The sequence below is a fragment of the Numenius arquata genome, chromosome 20 (genome assembly GCF_964106895.1).
Source record: "Numenius arquata chromosome 20, bNumArq3.hap1.1, whole genome shotgun sequence".
Lineage (NCBI taxonomy): Eukaryota > Metazoa > Chordata > Aves > Charadriiformes > Scolopacidae > Numenius > Numenius arquata.
The window spans coordinates 3,118,291-3,136,046 of record NC_133595.1 but is presented as its reverse complement, the minus strand read 5'-3'; the positions used below and the strand labels follow the sequence as shown (position 1 = coordinate 3,136,046).

The 17,756-nt window shown below is 37.8% G+C and overlaps 1 protein-coding gene across 3 annotated transcripts; it reads left to right on the top strand.

The window, feature by feature from the left end:
- The first annotated feature begins 134 nt into the window (after positions 1 to 134).
- On the top strand, positions 135 to 15,898 carry PDPN (podoplanin). 3 transcript variants are annotated; one of them, XM_074161734.1, is made up of 6 exons: positions 135 to 465; positions 12,397 to 12,482; positions 12,901 to 13,033; positions 13,572 to 13,607; positions 13,989 to 14,094; positions 14,718 to 15,898. In XM_074161734.1, the coding sequence occupies exons 1-6, from the start codon at positions 396 to 398 to the stop codon at positions 14,722 to 14,724; spliced, it is 438 nt and encodes a 145-aa protein (XP_074017835.1). In that variant the 5' UTR covers positions 135 to 395; the 3' UTR covers positions 14,725 to 15,898. The 3 variants fall into 3 exon arrangements, with proteins under 3 accessions (XP_074017835.1, XP_074017834.1, XP_074017833.1); XM_074161733.1 differs by having other exon boundaries at positions 265 to 465; positions 13,989 to 14,100; positions 14,718 to 15,897; XM_074161732.1 differs by lacking the exon at positions 14,718 to 15,898 and having other exon boundaries at positions 396 to 465; positions 13,989 to 14,104.
- Positions 15,899 to 17,756: the final 1,858 nt, after the last annotated feature.

The following is a 17,756-nucleotide window of genomic DNA, read 5'->3' as shown; positions in this document are numbered from 1 at the left end:
CTTTCCCCCTTTGCTAAATAAAAGTCTTCTGAAAGCCACAACAGCTCCTGTAACTTTAAACCTGGGCTGAGATCATAATTTCAGTACTGACCAAACAGAGTGCAGAGGGCGGGCCTGGCTGGTCTTTGAGGACCACCTTAGGCATGCTCCCACCCCTTGGCTAAAGAAAATAATGCCGACTCCACGCAGTTTTCTTTAGCTGTACAGTTATCATCTGGGAAAACCTTCCCCCATTAGACTACAGCAGCTAAAGGAATATTTGGAATACCAAAGGGTTTTTTTTGCAGTGATTTCTTTTTGTGATCTCAATTCTCTCCTGCCTCTAAAGAAAATTAATCAGAACTTGAATCCATCTGGTCTCAGCGTTGCAAAGCTATTCTCTAAGCAGAGCAAAGATGTTTATTAAAGTTCAATTCTTCATCTTCGTTCTAGGGAGCATGTCTTTCATAGCACTTGCTGAAGAAGGTAAGAAGAAACTTTGGTTAAAATTATTTCCAGTCATTTCCTGTAATTTAACAGTTTCTGTGCTAACTCATAGGCAATATATATAGTTGCTCTGTCTTGTTTATAAAACTTTCTTTTGAATTCTTAACCTACGGCTAGGCATTTACTATGGCTGTAATCAGGAAAGAAACATATCAAAAGTTTTCAGAAAAGAATTTTCTGTGTGTGTCCCTGTAAGGGAAGGAGAACGGTACAAGCAGTCAGGGAAGGCGTTACATCTACAGCCCTTGGAAATGTCTTCAGTTTCGCTGTACTATACGCAAAGGAGACTGCAAGCAATAATTTAGTTGTAACTGACATTTAGGTGGTGAAACTCTCTATGAAAGTAACTTATAAATCTTTCCATTCAAGAGTTCAGCTTCTGAGCTTAGAGGCATTAAAATGGCTTAGAATTGGAGCCTTATGCAGGGTTTTGGTAATACTAACTTAGCCACAAGCAATATATGCAAGTGAGGGAAACTAAACCAGGAAGAATTATTACCCGAGACAGATTTGAAAAGTGTTATGTATCTACTTAGAAAAAGTTTATTTGACAAACTATTTCTTTCGAATTCTATAAGAAAAAGACAACATACACTTTAGCGTAAAATGGATGTTTAAATCTTTTTACAGCTAAAGGAGAAGAGTATGATTTGTAAATAATAAATCTGAATTACCCTGATCAGTACTTGATTCCAGGAACATAACACTCAAATTCAGTCTTTCTATGTAGTATTTGACTCTTTATGAATGAATTGGCCACCAGGCAACGTGCCTGCTGTATGACGGATGTGCAAACAGAAAGTAGGTCTCTGTAGTTGTGAATTACAGCTATCACTGCTATAGAACATGTTCCAAGTATTAGTGCTCTGAAAAAAATAACCTGAAACTTAACACTCTGATCTTCCAAAAGATAAATCTGCTTGTCTGACCTGGATCTGAGGACCCTAACCGAAACGTAGGACCTGATTTTGGCCTGGTGACAGTCACTACCTTGCTGCTGGAAATAGTGGAGCTGTGTCAATACACAGTACGCGTGAATGTTGGCTTTAAATTTCTAATAGAAACTCCTAGAGTTGTGTATGTCACAATATGAAGCTGAAAGTTTGGAGTTATGCTTCAAAATTTCACAGAAAACCTAAAATCAACAGATATTAGGCAAGTCCCAAAGATTGCTTTCTAGGCTTTCTCTGGGATAAGCACCTACAGCTCACCCAGGGAGCTTATCCTTAAAAACCATCAGTATTAAAAATACCAAAGTTTGAAGCCATTAGAAATGAGGCAAAATCCACCACAAATTTATAGAATTACCCCAAGCAGCTCTAGAATACTAGAATTACAGGAAAGAAGGTCTTTTATCTTGAGGCTGTTGGGGAATTTTGAAGCATATTTTCTCTCAATTCTGAGAAGGAGTCCAGCAACAATCAAGTTGAGACACTATTAGCCAGAAAAATGTTAAATAATAAAGTTCTGCCTGTTTTATTACCAGTGTAGTCTGCATTGAACTCCATAGTTGCATCTAGAACACGGTTTACAATGTTTAAGGTTTTCTGTGTCTGTTTAGAATTTACGACCTTTTCTTCACATGGGATTAGTCTTTTAGGATAACTTCCAAAAGATACAGCAGGAAAATAGACTCCAGATATAAAATAAACAAGTCCCAAATATTTAGCATGTGTCATTGCTGTTTACTGATACTTATCAGCAATTACAAGTTAGAACAGACTTAAACGGACAATGTCACCCCTGGCAATCTGTTACTGCACTGACAGTGAAGATGGAGAATTTTTTGGCTTGTTTAGTTCTAGGTGGGGTGGGTATATTCAGGTACCTGAACCTCTGGGGGAGACAATTTGGCCTGCGGGTTTTGGAGAAAGAAGTTTCCTCATCAGATTCTGATACCCTTTAACCCTGGATCAGGCCATAAATAAATCTGCAGCTGCTCCCTTATTATATTTGGGCACTCCATTTTCTGGATTGAAACTGAATCAAGAAAAGCAGGTTTGTTTCAATCAGGAAGCATGTTTCCAAAATGATTATTATTGGTTCCAAACTCCTCCTTGAATTGAATTCAGCTGTTGATCCTGTTGTAACCATGGCTGATGGTTGGACTCCATGATCTGAAAGGTCCCTTCCAACCTAGGCAATTCTATGAGACTATTCTATGATTCATAGCATTTCCCCCTTCCAGGTTGTGATCCACAATTTGAGTAGTTTCATTAGTATCTGCCATCTTTAAGTTGCTGCAACTTTACAAAAAAGCCAGAGGTATGGAAACCATTTCAGGACAACTGTGAACCAGAAACATGGCTGAAAAATAGCAGTTACCACCGGTACAAAAACAGGACTATCAGCCAACATATGAACAACATTTCAGTGAAAGCTATGTATCCTAAAGTAAAAAATGCTTAAATGTTGTTTGCTCACAGTGAACGTGCAAATTACATCTAACATTAGTAAGTTAAAAATGAATGAAGATTTCTGTTAACAATTTCCTGGCTTTGTGCTACTCTTAACAGGAATATTTGGTCCCAAAGTCAGCAATATGGTTTCCAAAAGAAAAGTTCCTTTAACTGGGTCACATAAAGCAAGACACAGCTGTAAAAGCATAAAATACTATACTGATGTGAAGGATTTATTCACTTCACTCTTCATACGTTGAGCTTCCAAATACAATTAATGGCAGAAATTAGTAAAAATACAAGAAGAAAACTTAATAACAAATCTTACATCACTGTCTACTTGAAACACACTGTTTGTGTTATCCATTCATGGTTTAAATCCTGACTTAAACAGCTGAGTATTTTGTCTTTCTTACAACCAAGGACAGCCCTGAGCACTACACAAGCTGGTGAATTTTTAGGCTAAAGAAATTCCTATTAAAGGATTAGCAGGTACATTTTTGTCCATTGATCCTGTTCACCATATAAAAACTCAAGCAAATCTTCGCACCCAGGATCAGACCAAATGAGTTGAAATGGAAGCTGGCCTAAATTTTTTCTGGGCACAGCATTAATCAAACAATTAAAAGCACAAGCATTCAAATGAGTGTTTTACTGAGGCAACACGCTTCCTAATTTGAAACCTTTCCCATGGTGCAAGTATCATTGCAGAGGAGGAGATTACTCTATTGGCTGTCACATAACATGAACAAAAATTAACATGATTGTTAAACAAGTTACCGCGTGTCACTTGAGCTGTACCAACTGTCCATGTGCCTAATCTTACCTAGAGGCAAATACTAGATTATAACTCCTTATGCAAGTCTCAAAATTAAACAGGTTTAGACTAGGTCATGTTACTTTACATTTGTTTTGGCCTAAAAGTAAGCACATTGACAGGGTAATTTAGATGAAAAGTGTTTATATAAGAAAAGAAATTGAAGTTTACAGTCAACTGTGAAAGCCTAAAAAGTTTTTATATGTTTTTCAAAATCATCAAAAACAGAATTGACAAAATTATAAGGGATTTTTTTTAAAAGTATCTTGACTTACTCAAACTCTGTTGCCAGTTCAGTGGCAAAACTAAACAATGAAGTCAGGCAACTCTAAACTCTTCTGAAAATCAAATCCTGTAATTGCTGGTAATAAATAAATGAATAACCAAAATGAACAAGTCACATGTGACTCCAAAAGGGAGCCAGTTTTCTGCTAAATAAACATGACAAAACCTTTCACCGCGCATCTGGCTGTATCATGAATGAGGGCACTTGCACGTGTCCCCATATATGCCTTTTGTAAACCGCGTTAGCTTAATAAGAATCTAGCTCTACATGTCCAATATCTGAAACTCAATTATCACAAAAAGGTGAAAAACATCTTACTGGATCCCAGTTTGTGGGTCTGCAAATTAGCGAGTCTGTATTCTGCATAAGACACTGGATTCTGTATTCTGCAGTGTCTTAGTAAAAGACCAGCAGAGAACAAATAAAATTTGCTTTCAATTCATGGGAAAAAGAGAGGCTTGCCCATATGTATCTCAAGTTTTTGAATCTGTGCAACTTTGTAAGGAGAGGAAATAGTCATATTTAAAAGCTCACAAGTGGACCTTTCATTAACTCAGGCTGCACAGTGAAAACTGGAAAGAGAGGCCAGATTCTCAGCTCTTGTAACTCAAGTTTCCACTGAACCCATACGTTTACCCAGATCTAGTACTTATAAGTCATCTGCAAAAATAAGCAGCCGAAAACCTAGATTAAAAAAGTGCATTTTAATAGATAATAAAAAGACAGTGAAGTAAGGATAGCCCACAGCATGCAGGCTGTTGGGCTCTGACAGAAGCATGCAGTGTGTCCTCCTTGTGTCATTTGAGGCAAGCCGTACATACATGCGTACCACAGAAATGACTACTGTTTGCCCAGCTCTAACATATGGTCTGTCTCAGTTGCACGTTTGTTTTGTTGGTTTGTTTGCTTTTTGTCTGGATGCGGTCAGGGACTACAGGATGGAACCCAAATGCTGCCAGGTCCTACTACTCTCTGCAGCCCAGATCCGTGCTGCAGCCAGGCAGCCTCTAAAATCCCATTTGTGTGAGCACACAACATACCCTCAGTTTGAAATAACGCTGCAAAGCTCACAGAGCTGTGCGCTGCACAACTTGCTACGCAGGCTTTCAGAAAAATACATAGGTTTGGGAATATAGGTATGTTGGGATGTTCTAAAGAGAAACAAATGAGAAAATTAAGACATAAATTTACTATTGCTTTCCAACTGCCTCAGAAGCCTGGCCAAAAGCTCTCAAAGGAAAAAGAAACTGTGATGCTCTGCATATTCTCGTGTTGCTTTATGACTTCCTTGTGTTTTTCCATCTTTGTATTTGTTGATTACAAACACTACAACATCCAGCATAAATTGCATCAGAGTAACCCTTTGCGAGGGAACAGTTCCACTGTGTACACCATTTCAGGCAAACATACTCTCTCGGGCTTGAGCAGTGTGTGAGCTGCTGCTAAATCTGTAAAGGGGACACACTTAGTTCCAAATGCATATTAAAATGTTTTTATGACTATGAAACCCATCCAAATATTAGCTAGTATGTTATTAGTATGAAAGTCAGACTAAACATATCTGAATGGATCTTGCTGGCTGTGTGGCAACAGAAAGCAGCTAGCCAAAAATCCTTGTGTGAAAATTAAAGCCTAACCACTTTCCAGTTATAGTGTTTTGCATGCATATTTCAAACAAATGAGTTAAGAAATGATCATGCAAACAGTTCCGCTGGCAAATACAAGGGATTTGTAACATTAATCAAGGCAGTTGTGAAAGGGCGTATGGCTACAGACTCAGAGTTTTGGGAAGGAAGTGATTCAGGGAAAAGATTAGTTTATTACTGTATTAGAGGTCATTTCTTAATTCCTTTCGTCTGCATTTACATATCCCAATATTTGTACACAGATTGTCTGCTTTCTGCTGCACACCCCGTAAAGTTCGTGGACCCATTACGTTAAATTTTGTATTCTTCTCCTTGTCTTGGCTCCAGCGCTCACGCTTTGTCAGCCATGGGAGTGACACAGTACAGTAACGCTGCACTTTTAGGTGCCGCTTACAGAACAATGTAAAAGAGACTTCGACCTTGATCACAACTCCAGTCTTGTTGCCCCAGACAAACCCTTACTGCTCAGAGAAAACAAAGAAATTGCTAGTAAGACTTCAAGGAGTTGCCACAAAGTCACGGGGCAGCAAATGTAAATAAGAAAGTGGTTTTATCCCACATTCATGGGATAGCAACTCTGAGGTCAGCGTACTTAGCAGCAAGAAATCAGATTGATACAGCAACGTTGCTAAAAGCATAAACTTTAGAAGACTCATCTCTAGTTCTGCAAGGGGTATTTTAAAGGAATATCCCATAATGGAGTTAAATAGTCTCTTCCTTCTTAATGCCCACAGCTCTGTGGCCGATTTTATCATGCATAAGGAAGAGCTTAGTAAGTTACCAACTTTTTCTCTTGTGGCTTTGTTTCATAACTTTGGTTGTGGGTCATATACATCTAGCAAGCACTTGAAGAGCAGTTATTTTTCTCTATATCTGCCCAATTAAAATATATTTTGTTTTGCTTTTCTGTGGGTATCCTATATATGGGCAATGTAGACTATTGTGACACTCAGAAGACATGTGATTTGTTTCAGAAGCAGCCGAGTGGTTGTCACTTGGCACTGTAGATTTAAACTCTGGCTTTGTTCCCTTGGCTAAGCCAGCCAGCAATAGAAACCAGCTGGAGCAGGGTGTGGTGGCCAGAGGAAATGTTTCTGACAATTCAGCAAAACTTTGTCATCATGAGCTACATGGAATACCTGAACAAAGTCAGTCATACTCCAAATAAGGCTGAGTTAAATCCTTCCTTGTGCATCATGACCGTTTTTCAACTGGCAGTACTCTCCAAAGTTCATGGTATTTTGTCATCCAGCTTCCTCCATTACATAAAGCAAAGCCGTCAGCCTTTGTGTAAGGAAACTGCATTAAGCTCTTCAGGATTTAGACAGACAGTACATACTTCCTCCTAAACAACAAAGTCTAGACACTGAAACATATGCCAGGGCATTTCTTTATCATGGCATGATATATTACTCCAACTTCCAGAAGGAATTAACAGAAAAAGAGAAAATGCCAATGCTGTGGCCCCAAACAGGCTAAGGGTACTGCAGATCCCATGAATTTTGCAGGAGCCACAGGTACAAATGCAAATTTTAGTTCTCATCGAGAAACTTCCTTGCCTTCCTAAAGTCTGAAAATTTTAACTGCCCAAAGGCTCAAAATCCAGAATCCACTATATTATATTCCTCAAAACCTTAAATCTTCATAGCCGAATTTTGTAGCCTGGATTTGGCAGAGTTGAACCATTACACAAAAAAAAGAAAAAAAGAGACACCTATATGCTTTTTTAAAATCTGAAAATGCTTAAGCAATTATAGCAAAATACTGGAAAACTACTTTCAGAGAAAAATAAGCTGATGAGGTAGGGTTTGGACCTGACTGTGGAATATGTTTAAATTGAAGATGAAGCCAAATAACAGACAAAACTGTATTTGAAAACTACAGAGCTGCTGCTGAGACCTTATTTATTTAAAAGGGAAATACCTTATCAAATCATACATTTTTGTTAAACTTCCACCACCATGAATAAAAGTTTCCACTGAACTACAGCTGAGCAAGATTCCAATAGTGAGACTGACTTTAAGACTCTCTTTGCTCACAAACAAATTAAGGGCTGTGAGTGAAGAATGCTTCCTCCGAAAGGGAATTCCTGTATCAGGACATAAATGCCGAGTAAAATACGGCCAAAACAGGATGGTCAATACACACATACATACTGAGTCCTTCAAACAACACCCCTTGGGCTGTAACAGTTCAGGAAGCAGATACTGAAAAATAGCAGCCAACTCCAGAGAGTTTGCTCAGTAACATCTCAAACAAAGAGTGCTGTCTCCCAAGTGACCCGGCCCACTAAATCCTTTCCCTTGCTTTTCTAGAGAAGCGTTCCACAAAGCACCTATCTAGCACAGCTGGATAGGATTAAATACAATATCAATAAGATACAGATAAAAATAAACTTGAATTTTAAGATCAAAGCTTTTGCTTGATGGTTAACCTGCTAATTATTTTTTTTTTAGCTGTTACCAAAAAAAAAGCAGCTTCAGTTATTTAAGCAGCAGAGGGGCAACGAGCAATAAAGATTATTTCAGTTCTTGCTAGAGGGAATCCCTTAGGGTTAGCCATTTTTACCTACTGGTCTCCTATCGCAGAGATAGAAACTCATTCTGTTTTGAGGGCTTCTTATTTCAAGGACTAAGCTAAAATACAGGCTTACAACTGCCTTTGCCCACCAGTGTCTGGGTTTATTCAGACTGCTGGGCAAGAAACAACATCCTACAACATTTTTCATCTTCAAAAGTATCTTTGTTGGTTTTGGAGACACCTGAAAGAAATGGTAATGAACAACAGTTTTACAACTCCCTCGCCTTTCCAACACAACCACTGTGCTTTGAAAGCCACCCTAAGAGGTTTTTCTAGTAAACTGTCACTCCCTGCATAACAATGAGTAGTGAGCTCATCCTCCCCTAAGTAGGTCATGGGACACTTAGCCATAGGATGTTTTCAAAGCAGTATTAAACTTTTAAAGACATCAAATTTTCTCCTGGTGTGAGAAGTTGCAGCCTGATAGCAGCTGGGGACTTTGAACTGAAACGCACCCAGCTGGAACTCTGGCAGAAAGAGATGCAATGATTAATTCACATCCGCAGCAACGTATAGCTGCAAACAGAAGAGGCCATAGAGCCAGTGGGAGACAAGCAGAGCACTGTAAGGCACTGTTTTTATTTACAGCCTCCTCTAAGATAATATTAAGAACATATGCAGAAACACTACTAACCCTATGGCTCTTGCTACATTTGGCCCACATCAGATGAAACCAACAAATGACTAAAGCACATCCACCCTTACATCCCATTTACATCTCTTTGAAGTCAGCGGTATATGTGCCTTGTACTGGGTACAGGGAAAGAAAATTCAAGTCCAATAGTTTCTCTCAGTTTCATGTAAATATTTTTTACTTTATTATGACTTTCTCTGACAAAGAGCTGTCTAGTATCAAATATTCCTTCCTACAAATGCAATACACTGATAACAAATTACCCCTAGTCTTTCTTTAGGTAATAGTTCGGAAGTATCCATTTAACCACCACCCAGACACCCCCCTGGTGTCTGTCCAGAAAAAGAAACCTGGAAATGTAGTCCAGGGACTAATCTCCAGCAAATACAGCACCTCAGCTTGAACGCAGTATTATGCAGATTGGATAATCTTGAAGGTCTTGTCCCAAAGACAAGACCTTCACATTGATAGGAATCAGTTCCATCTGTGAGCTTTAGGAAGTCATAGGGGAGCCATATTATTCTAGTTTATTACAGTTAGGGAAAAACAGCACTACCAAAGATGACCCAAATCCCAGATGAGCTGAACTACCTTCTGGAAATATTTATCTTTCCCTACAGAGGGCAGGCAGACACCTTATTTAGGCACCTTTATTAAGAACCTAAAATTAGGCAAGATTAATCTGGGTCACCTCCTTTTGTCAATCACTGTACAGTGAGGGCAAATGCACTGAAATAGATTTTCTCCATGTCATTTGTTGCCAAGAATCTGCAATAACTTTATCACACAAAGAGTAATTATTTCATGTTTCTTTGTGACATTCACTAATTCTCTGCACCTTTGTTCTGTGACACTGTTTCCTTTCCTGCCTTCGCTATCAGTTAATTCTTCAGGGCTGAAAGCTACCAGCATGCCAAGAGTATAAGCAGCTTCTCCGAATAAGCTGCTTGTTGTAAATATACGAAACTTATTTCACTTTCTACTTGGGGTTTTTCCTCTAGTAATTGGTTTTCTCCATCTGTGCTTATTTTGCAACTGGTGAATAAAGGATGTTTTTTTCAGATCCGACTGGGATTACAAGGTAAACTGATCTATACACAATTAACGTTGTTGATCTCTGTTGCTATTTCGTTCTTTACACTTAGCCTTTACATAGAATAATCCAATATTGTACTTTAAAGACATTACTTTACAAGTAAAAGCTAAGCATTATAAACTAGTGCCATATCTTAAAATTCCCTGATATTTAGAAGGTGGCTAAATCAACACACCTAGAAGTCAAGCCCCCTTTATGCCACCTCAAGAGACAATTTTCAAGGCTGCTCACCTGAGATATTTCACTCAAAAATGACCAAAGCATTATTTTTACCATCTAACTTAGAAATATGATTTACCCTGGCCTGTTCTAGTCTTTCCATGGATTATAAGGTGATTTTTGGGAGACTGGCTGGCTTAATTAGTGACTATATTAGGCCTCATGTTGGCATAACATAAATATTCTTTCTTCATCTGTTAGTGCCTAAAGTACTACTTGCAAACCCTTTTGGCTCTTAAATAGAAAGTCTATCTGTATTCAGGCTTATAAAGGTATAAAAATATAAAATTCTATTTACTTGAGTAAACCTGGAATTAGAAATCTAAATTTAGATCAGTGTTTAGCCTCTTGGCGATGGGACAAAGCTTCCAGTCTTACATTGCTAGAGGTGGACGAAAAATTTTTATTTTGGTTCAAAAATGAATTTTGGAAGCAAGGAAAAATATTTTCAAATTTCCATTAGAATTCAGGTGAGAGTTTAAAGCAAAAACTGAGATTATTTTTTCCCACTGTCAAATAATTTACCTGTCATATACAACAAATGTAGGGTGGTATTTAGGAGTATTAAAGTCTTTCATTAGAAATAGTGTTAGTATTTGGAACTAGACTAACAATTCAGAAATAATCTAACTTTAAATAGAGAGGAGATGAGAATGTTTTTAGGTCACTAAATAAAAACAGGTGAAATTACTAGAAATAGTGTTAAGATTTAATAAAACAAACCGGTCATGAATATTTCTCTTACATAAAATATTTAAATGGTTCAGTAAATCTCTGTTTGTAAGTAATTCATGTGAATAGCTGTCCTCCTCCCTGAAGAGATCACTACACAGCACTACCAATCTACCACTTACTATTTATCAAATTAGAGGTATCAAACTATCTTGCAAAGGAAAAAAAGGATTAGGTATTCTTTGTTCATAACTAACCTATTAGCAGCTGACAATTGTTACCTTACATCATAGGCAAATGGTTTGTGAGCAGCCAGGTTTTTTTTCAACTCCCTTAAAAATTCTCTGCTTTTTGAAGAGAATGACCATGGCTCCCATTCACATACCCTTCAGCTGTCACTGCAATATTTCCGAGCAGTACCTCAGTATTACACTGAAAAAGTATAAACTGGAAAAAGTTTGGACAACCACCTTCTCTGATTGCTAAAATAAATAGAAGTTAGATGCAGAATTTAAATCCCCAAAAGAATTTTTCAGAAGCTTTAGGTTTTTTTTCCTGAAGTTTTTGCTCTGGACAATGTCTATTATTAGCTCTTTGCTTAAATTTAAACACTGGTATCTGGAATTAGCAGAATTCTTATGCTCCAGGCAAGAGCATAACATCAGCCTCACCTAGCTTTATAATCACAGTGAATTAGAAACCCCCAAGAGATACCACACTGCATTAATGTCATACTGGGTATGGTCACAGCTGTATGAATCAGCAAGAAACTTAATCAAATAATCCTTATGTTTTCAACATTTTCTTGATACTGCCAGTTATCTTCACATATCCATATCTTTCACGTTCTACTTGTTCCATCCCATTTTTCCTATTGATACATTTCCTGGCTGTATTTGTAAAGAAAGAACACTATGTAAGCCAAAATTTAAATATCCATTATACCAAAGAGCACAGATGACATATAGGTCTAGAATAAAAAGGGAGACTGTACACGGTTACCTAAAAAATTCAAATTATGGTAAGTAAGGTTTGCAACTTCAGAAAAATCTCTGAATAGATTTGTGTAGGAATATTTTCTAAACTATAGCTACACCTATAAACATTAATGATAGTTCTAAAAATAAAAGGTTGCAGCTGGAACTGAGCTGAAAGATGGGAGAAAGCTCTTACTATTCTAGAAAATGGAAGATGCTTGAAGTAATTTATCAAAAGACATAAGCTAATGCTTAACTTGAAATCTGGAGTAGTCGCATATACCCAGGAGAGAAGGGGGCAATTTTTTCTTAAAAAAACAAAGGGAATCTTTTCTTGGACAAAGTTCTTACTAACCAATGTTTCAAGGTTGTGCCACGGTCAAATGGTGTGTACTTAAGCTCTTTGTCCTACAGCTTTGTACAAGAGTGTAGCAGAATTCAAAGCTAAGCCAAATAATTTTGCACAGGGGCAGGGAGGTGGAACACTACACAGATCCCATGTTTAGCAAAGTGTACATGTCAAAGTAGCCAAAACATGTGAGTACCAAGTAAAATCCTAACTCATTCTCTAAAATTTTATTCAGCAAGCTCAGTTCTAGAAGGAGAAGAAAGTGCAACAATTGATTTCAGAGACAGAAATGACACAGAATTTGAAGAATTACCAACCCTGGTGAGTATCATTCTAAACAGAGGTTCACATTCCTGGTATTGGCTGATGGTCTAGATTTTGAATAATCATTCTAAATTATAAAGAATAACCTTGAGTTCTAACATAAAAAAAAAAAATCTAATGCCAATGCTTTTGCTTTGCAAGTAGTCAGGCTGAAGGTGAAAAAATTGAAAACAATTTTGGCAGGTCTGTGCTGCGAAAAGCATTTTGAGGTTATCTGATCTAGAAAGCCTCTAGCTGAGAAGACAAATCAGCTTTTTTTTTTTTTTATTTGGTCACCGCACACAAATCAACATGAGAGGTGATAGCTAAGAAAGCATCCACAGGGTACCTGACAAATTTAAATGCTTATTTCATACAGGTAGACTGCATGTACTAAGGCTTTCTTTTCCCTCTTTTTTCCCCCCAATTCTTGTAGTTGCCCACAAGACTACACAGTGTAACAAATCTCTTGCAGTTTGGACAACTGATGACCACAGAAAGTGCATTTGCTCCAACTGAAGACAGTGAAAATTCTACTGGTTACGAAGCTAACACAGAAAATATTGATGGTAAAAAATCTTTGATTTCTATTTCATTACCATAGAATGGTTCGGGTTGGAAGGGACCTGAAAGACCATCCAGTCCCACCCCCTGCCCTGGGCAGGGACACCTCCCCCCAGACCACGTTGCTCAAAGCCCCCTCCAACCTGGCCTTGAACCCCTCCAGGGATGGGGCAGCCACAGCTTCTCTGGGAAACCTGTTCCTACTGCCATCTACTAAACAATATGATAAAGTGGATTCTGACCCATTTACCTTATGCCTGCTTAGCTGTCCTCCAAAGAGCTTGCTGAGTACCTATGCTTTTGTCTGATTGCATACAGAAGAATGTAGGGGCACAAACAAATGGGTATATGCTCTATAAGGCTTTTGGAGTAGGATTGTTCTTAGTGGTTCACCCTTATGCATATCAGTAATGAGTAAGAGCTCTCAAATCATGATAGAGTTGATAGAAGTTTTCCTTGGATATAGCATTATAAATTGGGATGTAAAATCCTGTACAAAGCAGAGCAAATAATTAAGTAATTATTCTCTTTCTGGTTTTACAGGTGGACTGAGTGGGGAACCAGAGAAAACTGAAAAAGGTATTAAACAAAAGAATTGCTTATAAAGACAAGGGAGAACTTAACTGCCAGGCAATACCCTTCTAGAAACCCCTAGCTATGCCTATGCTATTCTTAAATAAAAGTTTCAGGAGTAGCTATGACCTGCTCCCTGATTTGTTTCTTCTAGTTCATCTGATGACCATCTCCACAGCCACATCTACATAGAGCCCTCCAGCCCAAAGACACATTTTCAGGCCAGAAATAAGCCTGATGAATTTACCAAACCTGCTCCAGAGTTCAAAAAATAAAGGAATTTTCCCCAAGGAGTGGGATGCAGCAGAACAGCATCAGTTCTATCAGTAGTTTCTTATCAATGGTCTCTGTGAGAAACATGCTGACATTCCCAATTTCCTCTTTCAGGTGGTCTGGAAACAATTGCACTGGTTGGAATAATTATTGGAATCATAGTTGCAGTTGGAATCCTTGCAGGAATAATCATTGCTGTTGTAAGGAAGATGTCAGGCAGGTACTCGTAAGTAAATTGCTAATCAGGCTTTTCAAACAAGCATCATCCTCTAAGCAAGGTCACAGGAATTGCTTTGGAAGTTTCTATTGCTTCTATTTTGACAAAATAATATATTTGCATGTTATTCAGTGCCTATTGCTTCAGCAAGAACTACCAATGTGACATGGGTGATCTAAATCCCTTCACGTGCTTCAGAAAAATTTTCCAGATACTGCATGCATGCTGTTATAATATCAATCAGGTTCATGAGGTTTGGATTACTCTGCTGCACAGAAGTAAAATTCAATACAAAGTATTACAGGACCAGCTTCTGCAAGTGCTGGATAACATGTGAATACTGACAAGAGACCTTTATCTTATTACTCTGGACATTTGTGGAAGCTGTTTTGGTTCATTGGTTCCATGCAAATCTAAAGTGCTCTACAAACTCCAAAGTAGTTAGAAAACCGCACGACATTTAACAAATACTATTCGCCCAGCATTAGGAGAAAGCAAAATATGAACTGGGAAGAGAAATAAAGCGGCGACAGAAAAGACAAGGAAAGGGAGGGAAAAAAGATCATGTAACTAATATTTGGGTAACTCTGAACAACAATAAAATGTCTCTCTTTTCTGTTTTACAGGCCCTGAAAACAGGTGAAACAAGCAACCATGCCATTCTACGCCAGAAAATACAAGTGCTTCTTTTTTTATAAGAACTAAAGACTACTCCTGTATTGGTGTGAGAAGATGATCCATGGAAAATGTGGTTGAAGAATTTCAGATCTATGGGGATCCCACACAACTCTAAGGACTCTTCCCCCCCTCGCCCCTCCCTGCCCCAGACATCAGAGTATGGAACATTTCATAGGATTTTTACTAACCAGGACCTTACTGGAAGAAAGAAAAAAAGATTATGCAGTAAGAAAAAAAAAAAAAAGCAGCAATGAGATTTACATCTGAAACCTGATTTGCAGGTAAAATATGCTAGCTTGATTTTTAAACATTACCAAAGATTACTTCACATTACATTTTATGCATTTCTTTAAAAAACATATCCAGAATCTTCTAAGTCTTTTTGGCTGGTTAATGCTTGTGGCACGTTTATCTACCAAGTGATGTATCAAAAAGGAAGTATTTGCTACAGAGAGAACCAATTATTTACAAATTTAGAAAATACTAGCTATTGGAAGCTAAAATCTTTCCACTATTGATAGAGATTTTCTGCTCTTGATACTTATGTTATTATGTGGCAAAATATGGTAGGCTCAGCTGGAACTGCCCTACCAACTGAAAGCTTGCTCATCTGACTGCTGCACCAGGAATTTCCTGTCTTCCCTTGTTGCAGAGACATGCACAGATTGAAATACACATCCTGAATTAAAGGGTGCTTGGAAAATACCCAGTTTTGATGGGTCACTTTAGCCAGTTACTCAGCACGCTTCAGAGCTGACATATAGAAGCTTTTGAATTAGTGTAGACGATTTTTTTTTCTTTATAATTGTCTCATTTTCTTGTTTAATAACATGTGCAACACTAGATCAGAATATGTCAATGAGATATAATGTATTTTTGGACTCTACAACTTTTCTATGGCATATTTAGGGCAGCAGTACCTGAATTCAGAGAGTTCAGAGCAAAGGCTTTGTCCAAGTGGCTGCAATGCATCATGTCTGGTGTAAAAATCATGATAATCCATATGGTCAATAATTGTTAATCACGTCAACTTATCTAGATTTGCTTTTCTGTTTCTTTCATGTGCCATGAACTATCCTATCAATCCAAGCTTTGGAAATAAAAATTATAATGTAAATGGTCTTATTTCACAATAATTGTTCTTTATTTTTTTGTTCAAATATGAGAAGAAACTTCTTTCTGGTGAGGGTGCCAGAGCCCTGGAACAGGCTGCCTAGGGAGGGTGTGGAGTCCCCTTCTTTGGAGATTTTCAAGACCCGCCTGGATGCAGTCCTGAGTAACATGCTCTGACATGCTTTGGCAGGGGAGTTGGACTAGATGATCTTTATGGTCCCTTCCAACTCTAAAAAAATTCAGTGAAATTCAGTGAAATTTTCTTTAAAAAAAACTTATAAAATGTTGTAAACTTCCCTCAATTTTCCTAAATTATTTTGCTACTTGTCTTGTCACTGCAGTGTCTGCAACCGACTCATTTGACACAGATAAATGAAACTATCATTCAAAACTAAACGTGAGAAAAAGATTTAGAAGTCTTTTTATAGTGCAGTTCTTAAGCTCAGGTAGTGGGGCACTTGGTCTGTGGTGACCGATGAGAGTAAGCTTTATCTTTGTTCTGGTCTATGCTGGGAACTGCAGACCAGGTCCACAGGCTGTGATTTCCAGTTACGAGTGCTTTTTTTTGGTCTCATCTATAAAGAGAAACTAGTTTTCTGAAGTCTGAATTTAGACTTCCTGTCAATCTCAGAATTAAAGCATATTTGGATACAAGTTATTTGTTTGCAGCTTGCTGTCAGTAAATATAGTTGTCTCCAAATTGCTAAGCTAATACTCCTAGTAACACTTTACCTGGAACAGTCATTCTCTTCCTTACCAAGGGAAGATTCTAAATTAAAGTTTTCCTACAGGAATGACTTTCCCCTTGAATAACTATTCCCATCACATTACAAGCAGCATCTGCAGGTAGGCAATTTGTAATGAAGTTGAAATATACCTTAACTCGTATACTTTGTTTTGAGAGTCTGCTCTGATAAAACACAATCAAGGTTGTTACACGTAGAGGGAAATTACTGAGTGTGCATTCACCCACACAAGGATGCAACTAACAGTAAGGAATTTGCTATGTGTTTGGATTTAAGTACTAATCCCATGCAGTGCAACTTCAGATACCAGAGCATACGAATCCCAGAATTTGGCCACAGTAGTCCAATACCATGGAATAATATGTTCATGTGTTACCTCCAGCATAATCTCATTTAGTTTATTTCTGCTTACACTCAAAAGCTGCACAAAACTCAAGTAAGGGAAAAATGATACTAGTGTGCAACATCATGTATGCACTATATGAAAATCCATAACAAGTTTAAGTCTAGTGTATATATTAAATCAGTTCTTTACTAATGCTAAGTTGGGATTGGGTATTTTTGAAGTACAAAATCCAAGGCCCAAAAGTGGGCTTGAAGTAGGCTGCAAAGTTTTTACTACCTCTATTGAAGCCACAGGACCTCAGTTTAACTTATTTTTTTCAAAGGTATTTTTATTTAACTTACATGTCAGTTAATTTTTCACCTATGACTCATTAAATTCTGCAGCATTACTCATGTAACAAAGTCATGCAGTTTACCCAATCAACTCTGAAATTTCTGGTATATTTAATCAGTTATCTTTCAGGAAAGCAAGCCTGCAGTCTCTTACGGATAAGCACGTGAGGTCCTATCCCTGAAATACAATTCACACACACCTTAATAGACTTCCAAATCCTGGCACTCAGTTCAGGTGAAGACATTTATCTTGGCTAGAAAGAGTTTCCCTTTTCACACTAGATTCCTTTGCCCCTGTACTTCTAGGTTACAGTACTTAAAGGGGGGCAAATTCAGGTATTTTGTTTCCAACTGTCCATAAATCCTACTGGTTTTTGAAAGAGAATTATGATCAAGTTTCATTCTTCTTTGTTCTATTTGCTTGTGTGACTTGTAAGAATTAGCTAAAAC